General features: G+C 37.2%; 1 protein-coding gene across 2 annotated transcripts in view; it reads left to right on the forward strand.

Moving 5' to 3' along the window:
- The first annotated feature begins 359 nt into the window (after positions 1-359).
- Positions 360-18,313, forward strand: part of LOC107048824 (muscarinic acetylcholine receptor M2) — an 82,265-nt gene continuing 64,311 nt past the window's right edge. For both annotated transcript variants that reach the window (XM_015272251.2, XM_015272252.2), the window contains exon 1: positions 360-526. In XM_015272251.2, the coding sequence (XP_015127737.1) occupies positions 414-526 (113 nt within the window). In that variant the 5' untranslated portion in view covers positions 360-413. The remainder of the gene's footprint in view (positions 527-18,313) is intronic.

Genomic DNA, 18,313 nt, shown 5'->3' on the forward strand with positions numbered 1-18,313 from the left:
TGTTTTTTATGCCACATCGTGCAGAAGTTGAGTTCGAAGCACGCTGCGCGAGGCGCAACGTGCGATAAACTCGACATATTGCACGGCGTGCCATAAAAGATATTGATGTGTTCTATATATTTGAAAGTAAGAGTACAAATTTTCATGGATTTTTCATTCACCAAGTTTTTGCGTGAAAAGAAAAAAATTAAAAACGGCGGGGATTCCCTCATTATGCAACCACTTAAGGGTTAATGACTATTTTGTTTAATGAAAAACCATTTTCTCATTTCATGATTACTTTCAGAATGTCTCCGAGATGACTGAAGGACAGCGAGGGGCGGAGTGAGGGGGGTGAGGTCACCGGCCACAGTTAAAAACAAAATAGAGGAGATCTGAAAGTTGGACGTGGTGGGCGGGGAGAAAACCGGGGGATGGAGACTAACAACGGGACGGATAATACTGGTCTCAATGTCACTGAGGCGAATCGCACGACAACACCTGTTTTCAGCATTGGCTCAGATTTCATGACAAAATGGAGAGTGACGTGAGTTTATTCAACATTTATTTATTACTATTGTGGACATAGGAGTTTAGGATTACGTCGGCTGGGGGAGGAGGTGTGCGGGAATTCTCAGTCAGATGCGTCTGCGGTGGTTATGAATCGATTTTCGAGGATTAATGTATCACATGGTTTTGGGGATGGAATGGGGCGAGAGGGAAGCTGTTTGGTTCTGGCAATCGGCCTCATTACATGGACCGGGAATGAATCATTCGAACGGTTATGAGATTACTCGTGAATGTCACTTTTTTCAGGAGGGACGGGAAGGGGTTGAGGGAGGGATTCATTTTGGCTTTAGCGGTCAACTACGTGACTAGGGATTTTCGTGTGGATTTTTCAAGTCATATTCTGGAAATTTTTAACGCGTGACATTTCTCATTGAACTTCCAGGTAATGTTGTCATTGAAACATCGCATATCTTGTTGATTTTATCGGGTATTTAGGGAGGAAATGGGAGTGGCTGTAGTGGTCATGCAGGGAGTGTGTGGCTCCGGCGGTCATCCAAACTAAGCAGCGTTCAATCTGCCCAGTACTTGGATGGGTGTCCGCTTAGGCACACCTAACCGCATAGGACTACACTCGCTAGGCACGATTGTAGAGAACCACTGAGTCCATTGAATCAGAGTGTGACCAATGGACACAGTGGAATCCCTGCATTATCGGCCCGCTGCACGACTGAGTTTTTCCATGGTTTCCCTGGCAGTCCAATCCCGAATGGGGTGCAGTTGGGGATAAAGTAAGTCAACCCATGGTAACGCAGATAGGGAAGGGAACAAAATGTAAAAACCCGAGAGGGTATACATATGGAACCAAAATTAAAAAATAGTGCGGAAATCGATGGAAACTCGGAATTTCACGGTAATTACTCAGAGAGATGTAAGTGGAAACTCAAATCAGGCCAGCATAAGAGAATGATTAGGGAAAATTGGATTCAATCAATTTTGGTTTAAAAATGTTATGCTTGCCTGATTAAAATGTCAGAATCCGATCTTTCTGAGCAGAACCGGATCGGAATTCATTGCGCCATATTGAATACAAATTTGGGATGTGAGTGACAAACATGACCGGTGAAATGACCCTTTATATCTGACGTCATGACCGGTAATTATCGCACCGAGAAGCTGGCCATCTAAACATAAACATTGAGCATAATCATGCTCAATGTTTAATTAATTGTGAAATAAATAATATGTTGAGCTGAATTTTCCTAATTTCTTCTCATTTTCGCGGTGTAATTGCAGTGAAATTTAGAGTCGATTGATTTTATCATCAAATTGTGAATTTTCAATTAAAGAAATTTCCTCAATATCTCAGTGGAACTGTCGCTTGATAGAAACTTTCTGTGGCTGGAATTTTCAGGGGAGTGATTTCGCGCGTTTTTCTTCATCTCAAACTTATTATTTTTGTCCCGTTTGAAGATGCTTCTGAGCCGTAAAATGACCCGCGGAGGGGGGTGACGATCACATGAATGAATAAATTTAAATTCCCATCATTTTAGTCTACCATTCGTGCGATCGTCGCCTCCTCCACGGATCATTTTACGACTCAGAAGCGCCTTTAGACGGGAGAAAAATAATAAGTTCTAGTTGGAAAAAAAGCGCAAAATCGCTCCCCAGAAGAGCGATCCTCAATTCTATTTTAGCAGACAACCTCATAAAATTTCAAATTTCACTGAAAAATCAATAGAATTACAAATTTTTGAGGAACAAGAAGACCACAATTTCCTCATTTACTTCAACTTTCAATTTAAGCTTGAAAATTGAGTACCCAATCATGTTCAATGTTTAATTAATTGAATACTAAATAATATGTGGACCTGAATTTTCCTAATTTCTATTAATTTTCGCGGTATAATTGCAGTGAAATTTAAAGTCCATTGATTTTATCATCAAATTGTGAATTTTCAATTTAAAAAAGTTACTCAATATTTCAATGGAACTGTCGCATGATAAAAACTTTCTCTGGCTAGAATTTTCAGGGGAGTGATTTTGCGCATTTTTCTCTAACTAAAACTTATTATTTTTCTCCCGTTTGGTGACGCTTCTGAACCGGAAAATGACCCCTGGATGGGGATGACGATCACACGAATGATAGACTCAAATGGTGGGGATTTTAATTCAGTCATTCATGTGATCGTCACTCCCATCCACAGATTATTTTTCGGCTCAAAAGCGCCTCTGAACGGGAGAAAAGTAATAAGTTTTCGTTGGAGAAAAAAGCGCAAAATCGCTCCCCAGAAGAACAATTTTTTATCGAATTATATTTTGGGAGAAAAAATCGTAAAATTTAAAATTTCATTAAAAAATCAATGGAATTAGAAATTTTTTAGGAAAAAGTAGACCAGAATTTTACTAATTTACTTCAAATTTCAATTACAGCTTGAAAATCTATTACCCAATCATGCTCAACTTTTAATGAATTGAAAAATAAATCATACATTGACCTCAATGTTCTTGATTTCTATTAATTTTCGCAGAGTGATTGCAATGAAATTTAGAGTCCATTGATTTTATTAAATTATGAATCAAATCAAATTATGAATTTTCAGTACAAAAAATTTCTTCAATATTTCAGTGAAACTGTGACTTGACAAAAACTCCCAAGAGGTGTACCGAAAGCTTCAGTCAAAAATTTTTAACAGTGTGTTCAAAAATTCAGGATCCATTGAGTGGAAAAAATACATAAAATACACACCAACTATGATTAATACAGTTCTGATTCATCAAAGGTGAAATGAACATGGCAGCTAGAGAATGATTTCACTAGTAAATAGTAGGCAATTCAGAAATTCCGGGTGTTTGCCCTCTCGGAAAATTCGTGCTCGAATAACGAAGCATATAGCGTGCATTCGACTGTTGGAGAGCACTCGACTATGGAAAACATTCAATTACGTAGCTTATGTGTGCGCTGGATAATCGAGAGGGAGGAACTTGAGCGGTAGAGGCACTATAAATGACTGTACTAGGGGATAGAAATGGTTTTTATTTAGCTATTCGATGTTTCCATCAAAATATAAAAGAGCCCCTGATAATGCGATACGAATTCATGTTACGAATTCTCGTCGAATGAATGATGCATCCGACGATTCCGGGATGCAAGTGATGAGAAATTTAGTGGGACGCGGATGAAACTGATTGCTTGATTTATGGAATATCGAAGTAAAGTCTGAGTGATCAGGCTAGTGTAGGTGTAGAACAGTACATGCACTAAAGAAAATAAATTGAATTGAATTGAATCAGCTGAGCCATCGTGCCGGAGAGAAAAGTTGGATAAAAATTATCTAGAAAATCGTGGCAAATTTTACTGTGCGAAAGGTAATCGTGGAGCAAAAAGTATTCAACGACAAAATACCTGTTTGTGGAAGATATTTTATGATTCGTTTGATTAAAAAAAACACATCTGTAGATGCAAAAATTACTATTTCCTGTCCAGTAAAAATTCCCACGCGGTAGGGTATTTTTTTTTATACGGAGAGAAATTTTCTAGAAAAATTCTACTACTAACACTGGAAAAAATTACAATCCACCGGCTGTGAAAAATTCTAGTGCTGTTAAGGTAAAATTTCTTGGTATTTTTGGTAAAATTTCTGGAGATTTCTGTGAAATTTTCACAGAAATACGGGGAAAAATTCACGTTTTCTCCAATAAAATTTCTAATGTTGGCACTGAAATTTTTTCCTGGCCATCACTTTGCGCCTCTTCTCCCATGCTACACGGAGAGAAATGATAAAAATTACCCTACCGTTCTATAAAAGTGTATCATGAGTCATCGTTTCTTCATTTCTGTCCCGAAATTTAGTAAAAATTAATATTTGATGGTCAAATTTTATTCAACTTTAGAGAAATTTTATCCTGATAAAAAAAAAATTACCGTGCCGGTAGAGTAAAAATTATTGTATCGGTAGAGTAAAATTTACCAACCGTTCTGGAATTTTCGTTGTTATCTACATAAAAATTACGGGACTGGAAGGGTAGAATTTATTATGCGTCAGGATAAAATTTCTCTTCCGTAGAAATTCCGTATCTTTTCCGTAATTCCGGAGCGAAATGTGGTTGTAGGAAATGGAATTTTTCCAGAGCGTTCCGTAATTTTTATCTGAATCTCCTGTGAAAAATTACGATACCGTCACTTCAATTTTCTGAGTCAATTCCGTAAACGGTGAGCGAATTGTGAGTTCCGTAATTTTACTGAACATTTCTCTCCGTGTGTGATGGACAAAAGTGATATTTTACCATACCGCGTTTGGTAAAAAATATCATTCACTGAGAGAAAAATATAATTCTTCTGACTATATTCCATCACCATTGAATTATAGTCAAAAAGTCCTCAACAATTTTTGATGGGTTACGGTAACTATGGCCGGAGAAGTAATTACTACCATGGAATGTAGTCATTGCAACTATTTTATAGTTCTCCTCACGATAGATTTGTCGTGGTTTCTTTTGAACTTTGGTTAGTTTAACTGCATTTTGATTGGCAAAAATTACGCTTGTGAAGTTACTATAATGTTATGTGCCGCATACAAAAAAAAATCGTATTGTTCACCAAAACGCCTCAACTATTTTCTTATTGTATTTACAATAAGAAAAAAAAAAGTCGAACACCATTTGGGTTCGATTTCGAACTTCAGATTTTTCTCTCAGTGTTCTCCGTCGAAAAATTCATCCGCATATGTAATAGTATATTGTGTCATTAGGACCGTAGACGGAGGTTTGCGATGAGTGTGAAGTTAGCCTTCGGCGCNGCCATTTAGCTTCCCTCAAGACAGCTATAGTAGGCGCTACCTAACGGGCCTGAATGACGAAAATGATTGTTTAATATTACATTCATGAGATTATGTTCCCCGCCTGGATTTCAGCGCGCAGTATTTGAGGTCCCGATGCTCATTTGTTATCAAATTTATCGGAAATTGCACACTAGCTTTTGCTAATTGCATCTGATAATTGCATAATTTCTTTTCATTTATTTCTACTCAATTGAATATTGTGATAGATCCTCTGCGTTTAGTTGTCCCTTCAAATACTACGCTTCGCTTGGTCAAAATCCCGTCCCGAAAAATTATCCGCCGAAAACCCCTGGACCGCCAAAATGAATCGCAATGCTTCCCTCAAGCTTCCCTGCAAATAAACAAATGAAAGTATTAAGTTTTGCAGAATAATCCCATCGCTTCGCGTTCGTGATTTTTATCTTGCAAAACTACTCCCTCGCGATGCTGCGCTATAAAGCTATCGGAAAATATCCGATAAGTTGAAGGTCTCGGGGTATTTCAATTGATACAAGTCAGGGTCATTCTAGTCAGTGTCCCATACTCCCAATAATTGTTCCTAAATTCCCCGAAATCATTGACATGTTCCGGAAAATCGATGACATGTCCCTGAAAATCAAAACTTTTTTTCTCGCTGAACGTCTGACCAAGTCGTACTCTACTCCACTTCTTTTCCCGGAATTAATGGGAATTATAATGCACCCGGGTACATGGTGCGATAGCGAGTGCGCAGCATTGTTGAGCGCATAAATTATACCAGTCAATCTTCGTTAGTTTGTACACCAACGCCACCATTCATCCCAACCGGGGGTGTTATTTACTCAAACACGGTGGGCTCCCTCTTGACGTTCACTCCACTTTAATCCAACGGGCACCACTCACCTCCTGGACAGACGTGCCGCGGGCAGCCAATCTGAACCTTGGTGGACGAAAAATTTACGACGACGTGGAGGCGTGAGGGAGTGCTTCTGCATTCATCAACTATGTGGGATCATTTTTCAAGGATAAGGGGGTAGTGGTGGTGGGTAAATAGATGAATGGGGGAGATTGAAAAAGTCGGGGTTAGGAATTTTTTAAAGTTCTTTTGACCGAAGATGCATGGGAATGATTGATTTGATTTTTTCCTCCATCTGTTTAGTGTTCCCTTCGGATGTTTTGATGAGGAATTATTCAAATGAGTGATCGAAACTTCGACTAGTTGCACGCAGAAAAAAAGTCTATGAAAAATGATTGCAGAGTCTACATAGTGGGAAAACGAAATTGAATTTTAGTGATTTTTATTCGAAATCAACGGAAAAATGTGAGACGAAGGATTTTTTTCTTTTGTAACGTAATTTTTTGCAAACGAGTAGTAAAATTGTCGAGTCGTTGGTGAGAAAGTACGAGAAGACGCAGGGAGAAGGAAAGTGTCTCTTTCTCAGGACCAAGTTATTGATGTTAAGAAGCGCATGGTTGTACCATGAATTCTCCTGAGAATAAGAAAAAGTTTACTTGATTTCTGAAGAAAACTCTCAGAAATTCAGTAGTAACAACCTACTTATTTCAAGTGAATAGAGTCCTTATCTTCAGGACATTCTAAAGACATACAATTCTGGAATAGTTGAAAATCGGTTTGCCATACAATAATAAAGGAATTATAAATCACATTGAGATTAGAGAGATTACAGAGATTTTTAGAAAGATACTTGAAACAGGAGTACATTAATTTGCACATGGTGTAATGAGCAATATTATTATCTCTCATCACACCCAACCACCCAATAAGTCTTCACCCAGGAAAACCTAAATGTAAATTACGTTTAACAAATCGTAAATTACGATCTTAATGAACGTATTTTACCATTTTCTTATGCGTAATTAGCGAAAAAACATCCTATTTTGTGCTTGAAATAGTTTTTTCCCATATTAGGTCATGATTCATTTCAGATCAATTTTTGTTTATAGTATTAGCAACAAAATATAAGGAGTTGAATCGATTTTTTTTCACAATGGGCTGTCCCGGTTTATTTTAAAATTAACGGAGATAGCAAAATTAGTTAGTCAGAGACCTGTTCCGTATGGAGAATGATAGCTATAAAGAAAGTTTTGTAGGAATTTTAGTCTAGTCGTTATTATCAGAAATAAGCTTGGGCATAAATGTTTCCCCTTTTGCTATGCACGAAATTACACAAATACCGTAAACATCCTTGGGATAAAACTGATAGATCTAGAATTGAAATAATTTTTCTATTCCAGGAGCATTTTGGCGCCTACCTATGGACTATTGAATAGATCAATCAACAACAACGCATATGTACCGTTCTAGTTTTTAATCAATTAATAATTAATTCAAAGTCGTGGACAACGATTTTTTTTCATAGAATGCCATTAGTTTGTCTCTCTCCTTTTTCAGGGGATTGGAATGTTGATTCAATAATTCATATCTACTTTAATTATACAAGAAGATGTAAAACCATTACATTTCAATCGCTTTATTCAAACCTATTACGAAAAAAATCATCGTAATTTACGGCGATTTTGAGCCTAATTTACGTTACAATTTCAAGCGCAAAAGACTTCTCAAACGTAAATTACGTTTAGGTTTCCCTGTATGTTCCCTCATCCATATCACCATACATTAATCCACTAAAACAATTTTTTCAGCTTGAAAAAAAAAACCTTAAAATCGATAAAAAAAATTGTGCGATAGTTCGGTGGAACCAATCTGACTTGAATTGCATCCTTGACCTCCACTGAATACATTCCCCTGTTTTTTCTCTTATTTCATCTCACAAAGGGGGAAATGGCAGGAAATGCGACGAAGTGAGTGAGTAACTCTACCCTGAAAGCACAGGGAGGCCAAGAGGCTCAGAATTGCCGTTTAGAGAAAAAAAAAAATTGTAATGAAAACAATCGTTTGGAACGACTCGGCGCCCGCTACTGTCGTGCAACGAGTCAGCATCACGCGAACCGTTGGCTTTGACTGTCGCGTTTGGGGGGAGGGGTAGAGGGTGTAATTCCCAACCACGCGATGTACAACGGTTGTATCAAATGTACTATTCTTAATGTCCCCTGAGAGTGCCGGGTCTATCTCAAACCGGCACTTAGCATTTTCTTTTTAATTTCACCATTAATGTTCCCCCAGGATTCATCTATTTTTAATTATCGGAAAAATGTAGATTATTTTTGGAGGGAGAGTGAGAGAAGTGGAGATAAAAAACTCAAATGTTAGTCGCGTTATAACTACCCAATTGTATAAATTATGCCGCATTTATATTCGGGTCACGATTTCCAAGATATACGTTTTCGTGCTATTTGACTCTGGGATGCAATTCACTGCAGAGGGAATACGAACGCTGAATAAATTCACGGAAAATTTCCAATTGAATGATTAATATTTATTGAGATTGAAAAAATATGGAGGATTATACGATATGTTCGCATGGAATGACTCTACATTTTTTGATACATAATGAGGTGTTCGGTTTAGGGGTCAGTTTGTAAATTTTTTTCTCCAGATGGCAATATTTATTGATGGTTCATTGGTCTTTATTTTTGTCTGATGCGAATGAGCTTTATTTTTGCTGTTTATCGGGTATTGATTTGACCAATGTATACAACATACTGTTATTATTCGGGTTATTTAATCGAGGGTTTTACGCTTGAATAAGAGAATACAGAATTAATGAAATTGTTTGTTTCATACTGCAAACGAAAATGATAAAGCAAATCTGTGTTATCAACAGCTCCATTGTGTTCGATTTGACCTCGATAAATTTTGCCTTATCCGCCTGATTTCTACGTACACCTTCATCAAAGTACGGGGGTAGAGAGCCCCTACCTCGCTTTTTGTACCACTGTAAAGGGATGCAATTCCGGAATTGGAACAGATTCACGAGATTATTTCCAAGTTGCTTTCATCGAGACGATATCTATCTTCTCATTTGTGTTCTACTGTACCATTTCCCAGTGGCTCACGAGGCACCTAATCTCTAGCGATTCATTTCCTCCGTCTCCAATCAGTGGAAGGAATGGTTCAAGTTGGAAAAATGTTTGAGCTCAACTACCTGTGGAGAAACAGGAATTAAAATTTCATCATATTCATTCAAAAAATGGAATATTATTTGAACAATTGTAAGAATTATAATCCTGATAAAAAAAATAATGACATTATTATTATTGACTTATTATATATATATTTAGCAATTTTGCGAATCTAGCGCATTCACTCCACTATTTTACTTTATTGAAAATCCTATCAGGTTTTTGCGGATTGTATTGAAAAATTCCGCAGCTTTCCATGTGCCCTTTTTTAAATAGAAATGCACAGTAGAATATATTTTATGCAAAAAATTGGTGAATTTGTATAGTTATAAAGAACTTTTTTTTACTAAATAAGCTGAGGAGTTTCTATTGAAAACGATCTCAACAGGAGAAGTTCTATCGAAAGATAAAGATTTATTTGATCAAATATTTTCTGTCAGCCACAGTTTAACTCAACCCCGAGAAATATTCAAATGGCGCAATTGGTCAAATATTCATGAATTAACTCATAAATTCGTGAACTCGAATAAATTCTCTTTTATCATTAGCGTTTCGGGCTACATCATGAATATATTCCATATCGAAACATTGGAGGTGCATAAAAAAATTGTAAAAACGACAAATATTTAACGATTGACGATTCTTCTACGCGATTTTGATGAGTTTATTGGCGAGAAAATCATACTTGAATACAAGAATATTTTAAAGCATGAGACCTTTCTCGGGCCCCGTGAGCTGAGATGCCTGGGAGAATTAAGCCATTGAAGAAAACTTACTTGTTTGAAGCAAATATGTTAGAGATATTAGAATTTTTTGATATCGAACGGAAGCTTTGTACACTAATAGAAAGGATTAGTTGTTATTGTTAACGAATGGGTTTGGTTGGAGCCCAGGGTCTATTCGGTCTCGCCAAAAGTTCATTCGGTAATAGTTAACAAACGGATATTTGAGGAACCTGGTTCGACTCTACTTTCACCTTTCAAGTGAACCATTCGTTAACTATTAACGAATATTTATTTTGTGATATTCAACTCTACCATTCGCTAATAGTTAACGAATCTCGTTTGGAATAAATGACTTAGTCTATCAGTGTAATCTTTGATATTGATGATCTTCTAATTTTATCTGGAAACGACGTAGAATGTTATGAAATATGAAGATATGATGTTTTTAGGAAATGTGTGTATGTATTCTATGTGTGTCCCGATGTGTATGCGAATTTTTCGGAAAATTTGTATACCTCTTCACAAAGAACGGTGTAAAGTTGAAGCTAAAAATCTGAAATTTCATCACATAATTAGTATTACTTGGAGCACTTCTGGCCGCAATTTCAGCTCAATCGGTCAAATAGCTTCCGAGATACAGCAATTTCTCAAAAATCTTTTTTTCTCAATATCTCGAAACTTACGTGGCTGAACTTCTTTTTTTTTACATCACAATATTCCTTGTGATAATGTCTATCAAACAGATCACAATACTGCTATGTAACTAGGGACAGTTTGTTAATAATCGCCATTTTTCGTTTTTATGAGAAAATTGTTCTGTTCACGAAAACTCCCGAAAAAGTTTAGATAGGATATTGAAACTTGATGAGATTGTAACTCTTATGGTAGTACAGGATGAATTGTGGGTAGGCAAAATTGGACAAGTGGTTTAGAAGATATTCAACTTTTTGTGAAAAACTGTTCAATATCTCTCAAACTGCTGGTCCGATTATTTTTTTTTCTCAAAATACTCGTCTTGCTGCCTCCTATCAAGATCAATCAAAATCTAAATACACGTTCATACAAATTTTTCGAGATATTCTCGTTTTTCCGAATTTTTTCAATTGAGAGTCAATGAGACGTTCCATAATACGCGTAAAATTTGGAATAAACATCTGAGATTCTGGCTATTAACTAGTAGTATTGAGTCACACTTGTGTATAAAATTTTGTGCCGATCGATTCAATACACCCTGGTATAGAGCAATTCATCCAAAAATCTTTTTTTCTAAAAACTCGCAAATTGCCATTTTATCGATTATTTTCACCTTTGGGAACTTATTCTCGACTTGTTTTCTTACTGTAGCATTACTCAACCTTAATTGAGTCAAGGAACTGATTCAGTATTTGTCCATACTGATTGCATGAGGCATTTCTGATCAATTCTGTATTGCAATTCTTAATTTTCTTATTCATCAAGTGCAATATCGCTTTGTATCGTTGTATTTTGCTAATATATCGATCAAAAGTTCGGATCTTTATAATGAAATTACAGTAGCTTCCTTTTCTTTCAAATTATCAATTTTTTAAATTGATAATGGGATACGTTAATTAAAAGACTAGGACCACCAAATTCTCGAAAAAACCAAGTCGTTCATGCACTAGTTTCCAACGATAACAATGACTTGTGATGCGACGAATTTGTATCAACACAGATCTTATCACCACACGAACCAACCTGTTTCACTTGATGCACACAGGGATCGGGCCATCTCTTTTCCCATCAATCTTAAGCGTATTTTTCCCCTCGTTCCCAACCATCGCTCCCTGATAAATTCGCGATAAATTCATGTACTTTTTCTCGGCCTAACTCTCCCCCCGAAGCACCTTTCTTTTATACTTTCACATAAAACGCGATGCCGAGGAGATATTAGGTACGATATTTCGAGGTGACCCGGTGTTGCGATAACCCAACGCCGCTGGTGTCCAGTAGAACATCGGATAAAGGAGGAAATATGAAGGGGTGGGCTTTTTTTAGGGAATGGTGGTGAATAGGGTAGGGAATATTTGCTTCGTCATTGGGTATTTATATCGTATGAAAATCCTGGTTTAATTAATTTTTTATGAAGATGGAATGAGAGGGTTTCCTGGTCGATATCGAGAGGTTTTCTTGTTGTCGTAGTTCGAGAAATTGTGTTTCCATGTTGACAATATTGTTCTTGATGTGAGGCATTGTCGCCACCTGTGGAGGACATGTGAGGATATGTGACGTGTTCCTCCGTAGACACGAAGATTTTATATTGAATTTCGTAAAATAGGTATCTGCGTTTATAAAAGGTCGAATGATCATAGGGCCGAATGGGTCATACAGGAAAACGTGTAAACAGATGATAAGGGTCAAAAGATCATAAGGTATGTAAGGTTCAAACTCGAGACCTCAATGGTCTCGAGTAATAATAAACTAATAAAATTTCAAAGAGCAATATAAAATGAAGGCAACTCCAAATTTCTAAGTCTAATCTTAATCAAAACATTAATATTCAGTACCAAATTACCCAGAACTTTCAATTCAAGGACATTGAAGAAATAATTTCTATAGAATTTAGATGGTCTAAGTTTAACAATTTCCACTGATTTTTCGTCATATTGTAAATTTTGAGTGACAGAACACCTCAAAATTTCAATGAAACTATTACTTGATTGAAATTTCCAAAAAATATACAGAAAGTTCAGTCAAAAATTTTCAAAAGGGAAATCACAACCTAGAAAAAAATCATTTCCCTAGGCAATTACTCCCTCTCTGTATCACCTCCAGTGTTGGACGAGGCGACAGGAGAGAATGTCAGCCGTTGATCGGAAAATAATTGAGTTGTACAGGGGCCATTTAATTGCTGTCTCATACAAGCTATGCAACATTGTTTGCATCACCTGATGGATACCTTGTAATGGGGACCGCAAGGTGAAACGAGAGGGATAAGTGCTGTGAGTCCTCAGAGGGTTTTCCAGGCCCACCTCGAGGGGTAACCGCATGTGCATCAATATTAGCGGGCTGGCCTTTGTAGGAGGCTCAAAGCGCCACCATAGAGGTTGCAGCAAACGAATGCATCAACACAGCATCCATAAGCGCATCATCAGGGACCTGTTGTATATCACGGCAGACATGCGTTGTAATTTGATTCGCCGCCTCCAGACACGAGGCGGCGAATAAATAACGGTAAAATCGTGAGCTAAAGGCAGAGGTAAAGGCGGTTTGACGATTTTGGGTATTTTGCGGGGTGAGAGAACGCCCAAAAGCCTGTGGGCTGAGTAGATGCAGATAACTAGCAACATACTTATGTGTACTGTTGGAATTTTTTCGAAATTTCATGGAAAATATGGGGGTAATTCTCATGAGAGTGACATTGAATCCGATTTAGCCAAAAAATGGTTATGAAATTTCAAGTTGTCGGTAGATTTCAAGAAAATTCATGAGTATTCAGGGGGAGTGACGCGGCAATTGTCTCAAATTCATTGAATTTTCAATGGAATATCAATATTCAAAAACAAAATGACATGACTTTTCCATTTTTCCCTGAATTTTCCGGATTTTTCTGAATTTTCACGGAATAGTTGAACTGAAAAATTGAGTGTTTCATCGATTTTTAGATCATTCAAACAGAAAATCAATGGGCTATTTGATTTTTCAATGGAAAGATTTCCTGAAATTTCAGTGGAAATTAAACATGATCAAAATTTCCTGGATTTGGCACGGAAAATTCAAACGAAAATGTTTTGGAGTATCACAGAGAAAAAAGTTTCTGTTTTCCAGCAACAGCCTCTGGATTTCAATACTTCGTGGACTTGAAATACGTGATCGCATGAAAAATCACTGATGATTAGGATTATTCTGGTCAGTGTCCAGTGTCACCAAAAATTTGTGATGAATTCTTGAATGTTCCTGAAAATAAAAAGTATTTTTTGTAACGAAGCTACTTGTATATTTATTCCAGATTAATTGAATGTATTGTGTTCGAGCTTGTTTTAGCAACCGAATACCTTACCGCGACACGTATTAGCTGATATATCGCTGTTCTTGTCGCAGGACAACCTCGCGACGATTCGTAATAATTTGGAAATCCTCGATCGGATGATTTATATCGTTGTCGCGGGAACTCATTCTCGTTCCAGCTCTCATGGTGTAAACCAAAGTCACATTTGCTGTGAATAAATTTAATTCGATATATATTAATTCCGAGTGTTATACGTTACAAAACTCAGCTATTCTTTACGGAATTCGCACATTTTTTTCCGTGAGTTGATGTCTCATTGAAATATAAGAGTACAAATAAGTGATAGTAACAATTACAATACAAAGAGATGTTGCCCTGGACAGGGAGATCAAATTTCACCAAACGTTTGTTAAAATTCAGGGTGAAAAAGAGAAATTATTATTGTTTGTTTTGTTTCAAAAAGATATATTCATTTTGTGTTAATTGACAAAAATTCTAAGCATACATTTTATTCCCAGTGCATATCTCCGGGACAATTATACAGTATACATTATTTGTATATATTCTTTCCGTGAGAGTCCTTAAATTATTGAAACTTTACAATTTCACCTTGGAAATTCTTTTTCACAGTCCCTTGTGAACTAGTGAAGCAAAATGGGTCATCCCGCTGACTTTTCCAGCGGAAATTTTCTTGGCTTCATGATGAGACAATTTCTAACCCTCCACCTTGACTTCAAACACTCCTGGTACCCGCGGAATTTTATTCGCTATTCCGTGTGTTGATTTTTTAAAGAGGAAAGTTTCTCATTTTGGGATTTGAAAATTCCCAGGAATGTTTAAAATGATCAAAGCGACTGCCGGAAATTCCCTCAGGATAGCCGTGGAGTCTGATTACGGGAGCAGCTTCAAAGCTTGTGGGAATCTCCCAGGAGCTGTGACATTATTTTTGTATCTATAGTTTTGTATTTTTTTCCATGGATGGCGGGTGTGGATGTGTGTGCGCTCACTGGAGCTGTCCGTGTGATGAATATTCCTCACGGTTAGTGAACGCGTTACTTGCTCGAATGAATCTCCACATACAAAGAGCTGCAGTGGAGACAGCCGACTTGGCTCAGACAATATCACCGCCTGTTGCCCGTCATCTCCCAATTTCGGTCGATGACTCTACATTCTCAAGCCGTAGGTATTGATGGATTTTCTCTCTTATCTCGAGGACATTTTTGAAGATAGTTGAGACAATTTTCTGCTTGGAGTGACTTTCGGATGGAGCGAATAGAATATTTATCGCGTTACACAAAATAAAAAAATCGACTGGGTTGTTGGTTGCTGGTTTTGCTCGTTCCCATTGCGGGTGGGTTGGAGTGGGTTTGACCCATCACGAGTCGAACCAATGACTTCCCGATCAATTGCCTTTCCTTCATTTTTTAAAATTAAATTTTTCAATACAACTTATTTCATTCAGATATTTTCCACTGATTTTCCTCGGCTCAAATTTTCCAAATTTTTTTGTTTGATTTTCTTAATGTAAAAGGCAGAAAAATAGAACGAAGAAAAAATTATAATGAATAAAATAGACTTATATTGAAAGAAGTTTTAAAGTTCAAAAATTTATGTTCGAATTACTCCAAAACCGCTGAGACGATTTTGCTGAAATTTCACTCCAGTCTTAATCATACAAAGTAGCATCAATTATGATGACAAGAAATTATCAAGATTGTAAACAAATGTCATTTTTCCAAGTTTTTTCACAACCTTTATTGCAAAATCTGAGAACCGCTGAGGCGATGTTTAGAAACTAATCAGCTCTAAGTTACACGAAAACACATCGATTGCGTGAAAAAATTCTCATCTTCGATTTGAGATATAGCTCATATAGCCGTTATTTAGAAAGGAAAAGACCAATAATGTCGGCCGAGCAAAAATTACTTGCCTGTCGACTAATTTTTGTTTCATCGATGAATAATTTTTCATTATGAAAACGACGAATTCTCGAGTGCTGTAAATTCGTACCTTAATTGTACCACAGCGACCGAACTTTCGCAATGTGAGAGAAATCCAACTTATCAACTCTTACCACCCTTCAACAAAGAATTCGCTCGAAAATCTCATAAAGTTCGGCAAATCCAAGAGCTTTCGCCTCGATATTTCCCCCAATCGTTTCTCTGATAAACCTTAAATAATATCCGGTCCCGCAAAAAGAAAAAAAAATCAAATAAGAGTTGGTGTGTTCCGAGACATCAGAAACTGAGAGTGCAATATTCTTCATCCTGTCATTTGCAGCTTTTTCCCCGTCTCCCGGCTCTCGGCAATGAAAATTACACAACCCCTCTTTTTTCACTTCACTTAGCCCAGTAACTCCCCCTCCTCCATTCACTGGAATGCATACATGCAGGTATTCCCCTTTTTTTCCTGCCCCGCATATCATACGCAGTGGAATGCGATCGATGTTCCCCATCGGTGCTCACGATTTTCTAGATATTTTATATCCAATACCACTCGTAGCATAATAATCCCACGTCCTACATGACAATTATATTCGATATTTCCGAGAAACGTAGAATAATCGCAGAATGTGATATTTGATGTATCTCTTCATCGAGCAAAGAACAAAAACTAAATACACACACGGAGAAAACAGTTGGAGTGAAATTCAGTAGCGAAGCGGTAAACCGGGTTAAGTCGATTTTGACTATTGTCTAGTTTTTGACGAATATCTCGGAATCTAAAAGAGATAGAAAAATTTTTGTCAGAACATTTTTCGTAGAGCCAATTGAGGGTTATAAAAAAAGTCATGAGAATAGTTTTGCTATCTCTCTTAGATTCCAAGATATTAATCAAGAACTGGCCAAATGTCAACATCGACTTAACCTGGTTTACCGCTTTGCTACTGAATTAACAAACAAGTCAGGTAACCGTGGAGCCGCCTCGATTCCCAGTACTTTTTCACCTTAAATAGGAGAAAAAGTGCGAGATTAATAGTGAATTTTACTCCGTTGGACCGAGAAAATTTACTAAACGTGAGGGTGATTTGTACCAAAACTTTAAAATTTATCCTGCATCCCATCAATAATTATCGCAGTGAATTTGGGCGTACTCTCTCGGGTTTTAACCGACTTTTAATAAATTTAGAACTACTCGAGGAAATGAGAGAATATTCGTTATTGATGGAGTAATCGTAAAATCAATTACAAGGTGAAAAAACAAGAACCTCCACTTTCGAGTTACGCCCCTTTATCATTGTTTATGCTTCAAGTGTGGTAGAGATACGCCCTCTTGATTCTGACTATTTGGACTTACGCCCCTTTACTGTTATTCATACCCGAAGTCGACTATAATATCAACCAAGAGACTAAAAGCAAAGGAGCGCATGTCCTGGAGACACAGCTCTTTGGTTCTCATTATTTGGAGATATGCCCATTTGTCATTTTCAAAATTAGTTGGTGAAAAACGTTGGAAACTCCGGTAAATCCAATTTTACGATTAAAAAAATGTACGCCCCTTTCGCTTTGAAGAAAAACAATTCGAAATGGTGGCACTTACGCTTCTTTTGCTATACGGCGACGATATACTTGATTCCGGTATAAAATATACTCAATTCAGGTATATTTCTTTTCGTGTAGTGTAATTTCCGAAAACGAATGAATAGAAATAACAAACCAGAAGTAATGAAACCTAAAAATTGCGGAAGGTAAAAGGTTCCCCTTCGGTTGAGTCCAGACTCCATTCTCCCAAAACTCCATTTACTCTGCCCGACGAATCCTCTAAGAATTTCTTATCAAATTTCCCTCCATCGAAAAAAGAGCGAAAGGAAAAATTGAGGGCACGTATGCGGTGCTCAGTGTGGAGGCATTCAAAAATTTTGCTAGTTGCAGTGCATGCTCTCTCGGATGATTCGTCGGACAATCTCACAGGAATTGTCCCAGTTTCTCAGGAAAAATTACATAGTCTCGGCAGCCTGCTTTGTACTGTCATCGTGTAGTGTTCCATTATTGGCCATCGGAAATCTATTAACAGACGACGACTGTGTGTACACTCTGATCTGGAGCATGTAGACAATTTCATATCATATTTCGTCGAAAATTCATGTCCCTTTGGCATATAAATTTCAAATTTCAGGATAAATTTGTTAATTGATTCAGTTCCGGTGGCCTGGCGTAGTGGTTAAGGCCGTTGCCTCACAACGGATAGGTTCCAGGTTCGATTCCTGGCCGGGTAGAATGGTGAGATCTAACCATTTTTAAAGTCTTGATCAATCGCCATATAGTCTCATCAGACTCGAAGCGATATAAAAT

The sequence above is a fragment of the Diachasma alloeum genome, unplaced genomic scaffold (assembly GCF_001412515.2).
Source record: "Diachasma alloeum isolate Michigan unplaced genomic scaffold, Dall2.0 Dall_scaffold_00197, whole genome shotgun sequence".
Taxonomy (NCBI): domain Eukaryota; kingdom Metazoa; phylum Arthropoda; class Insecta; order Hymenoptera; family Braconidae; genus Diachasma; species Diachasma alloeum.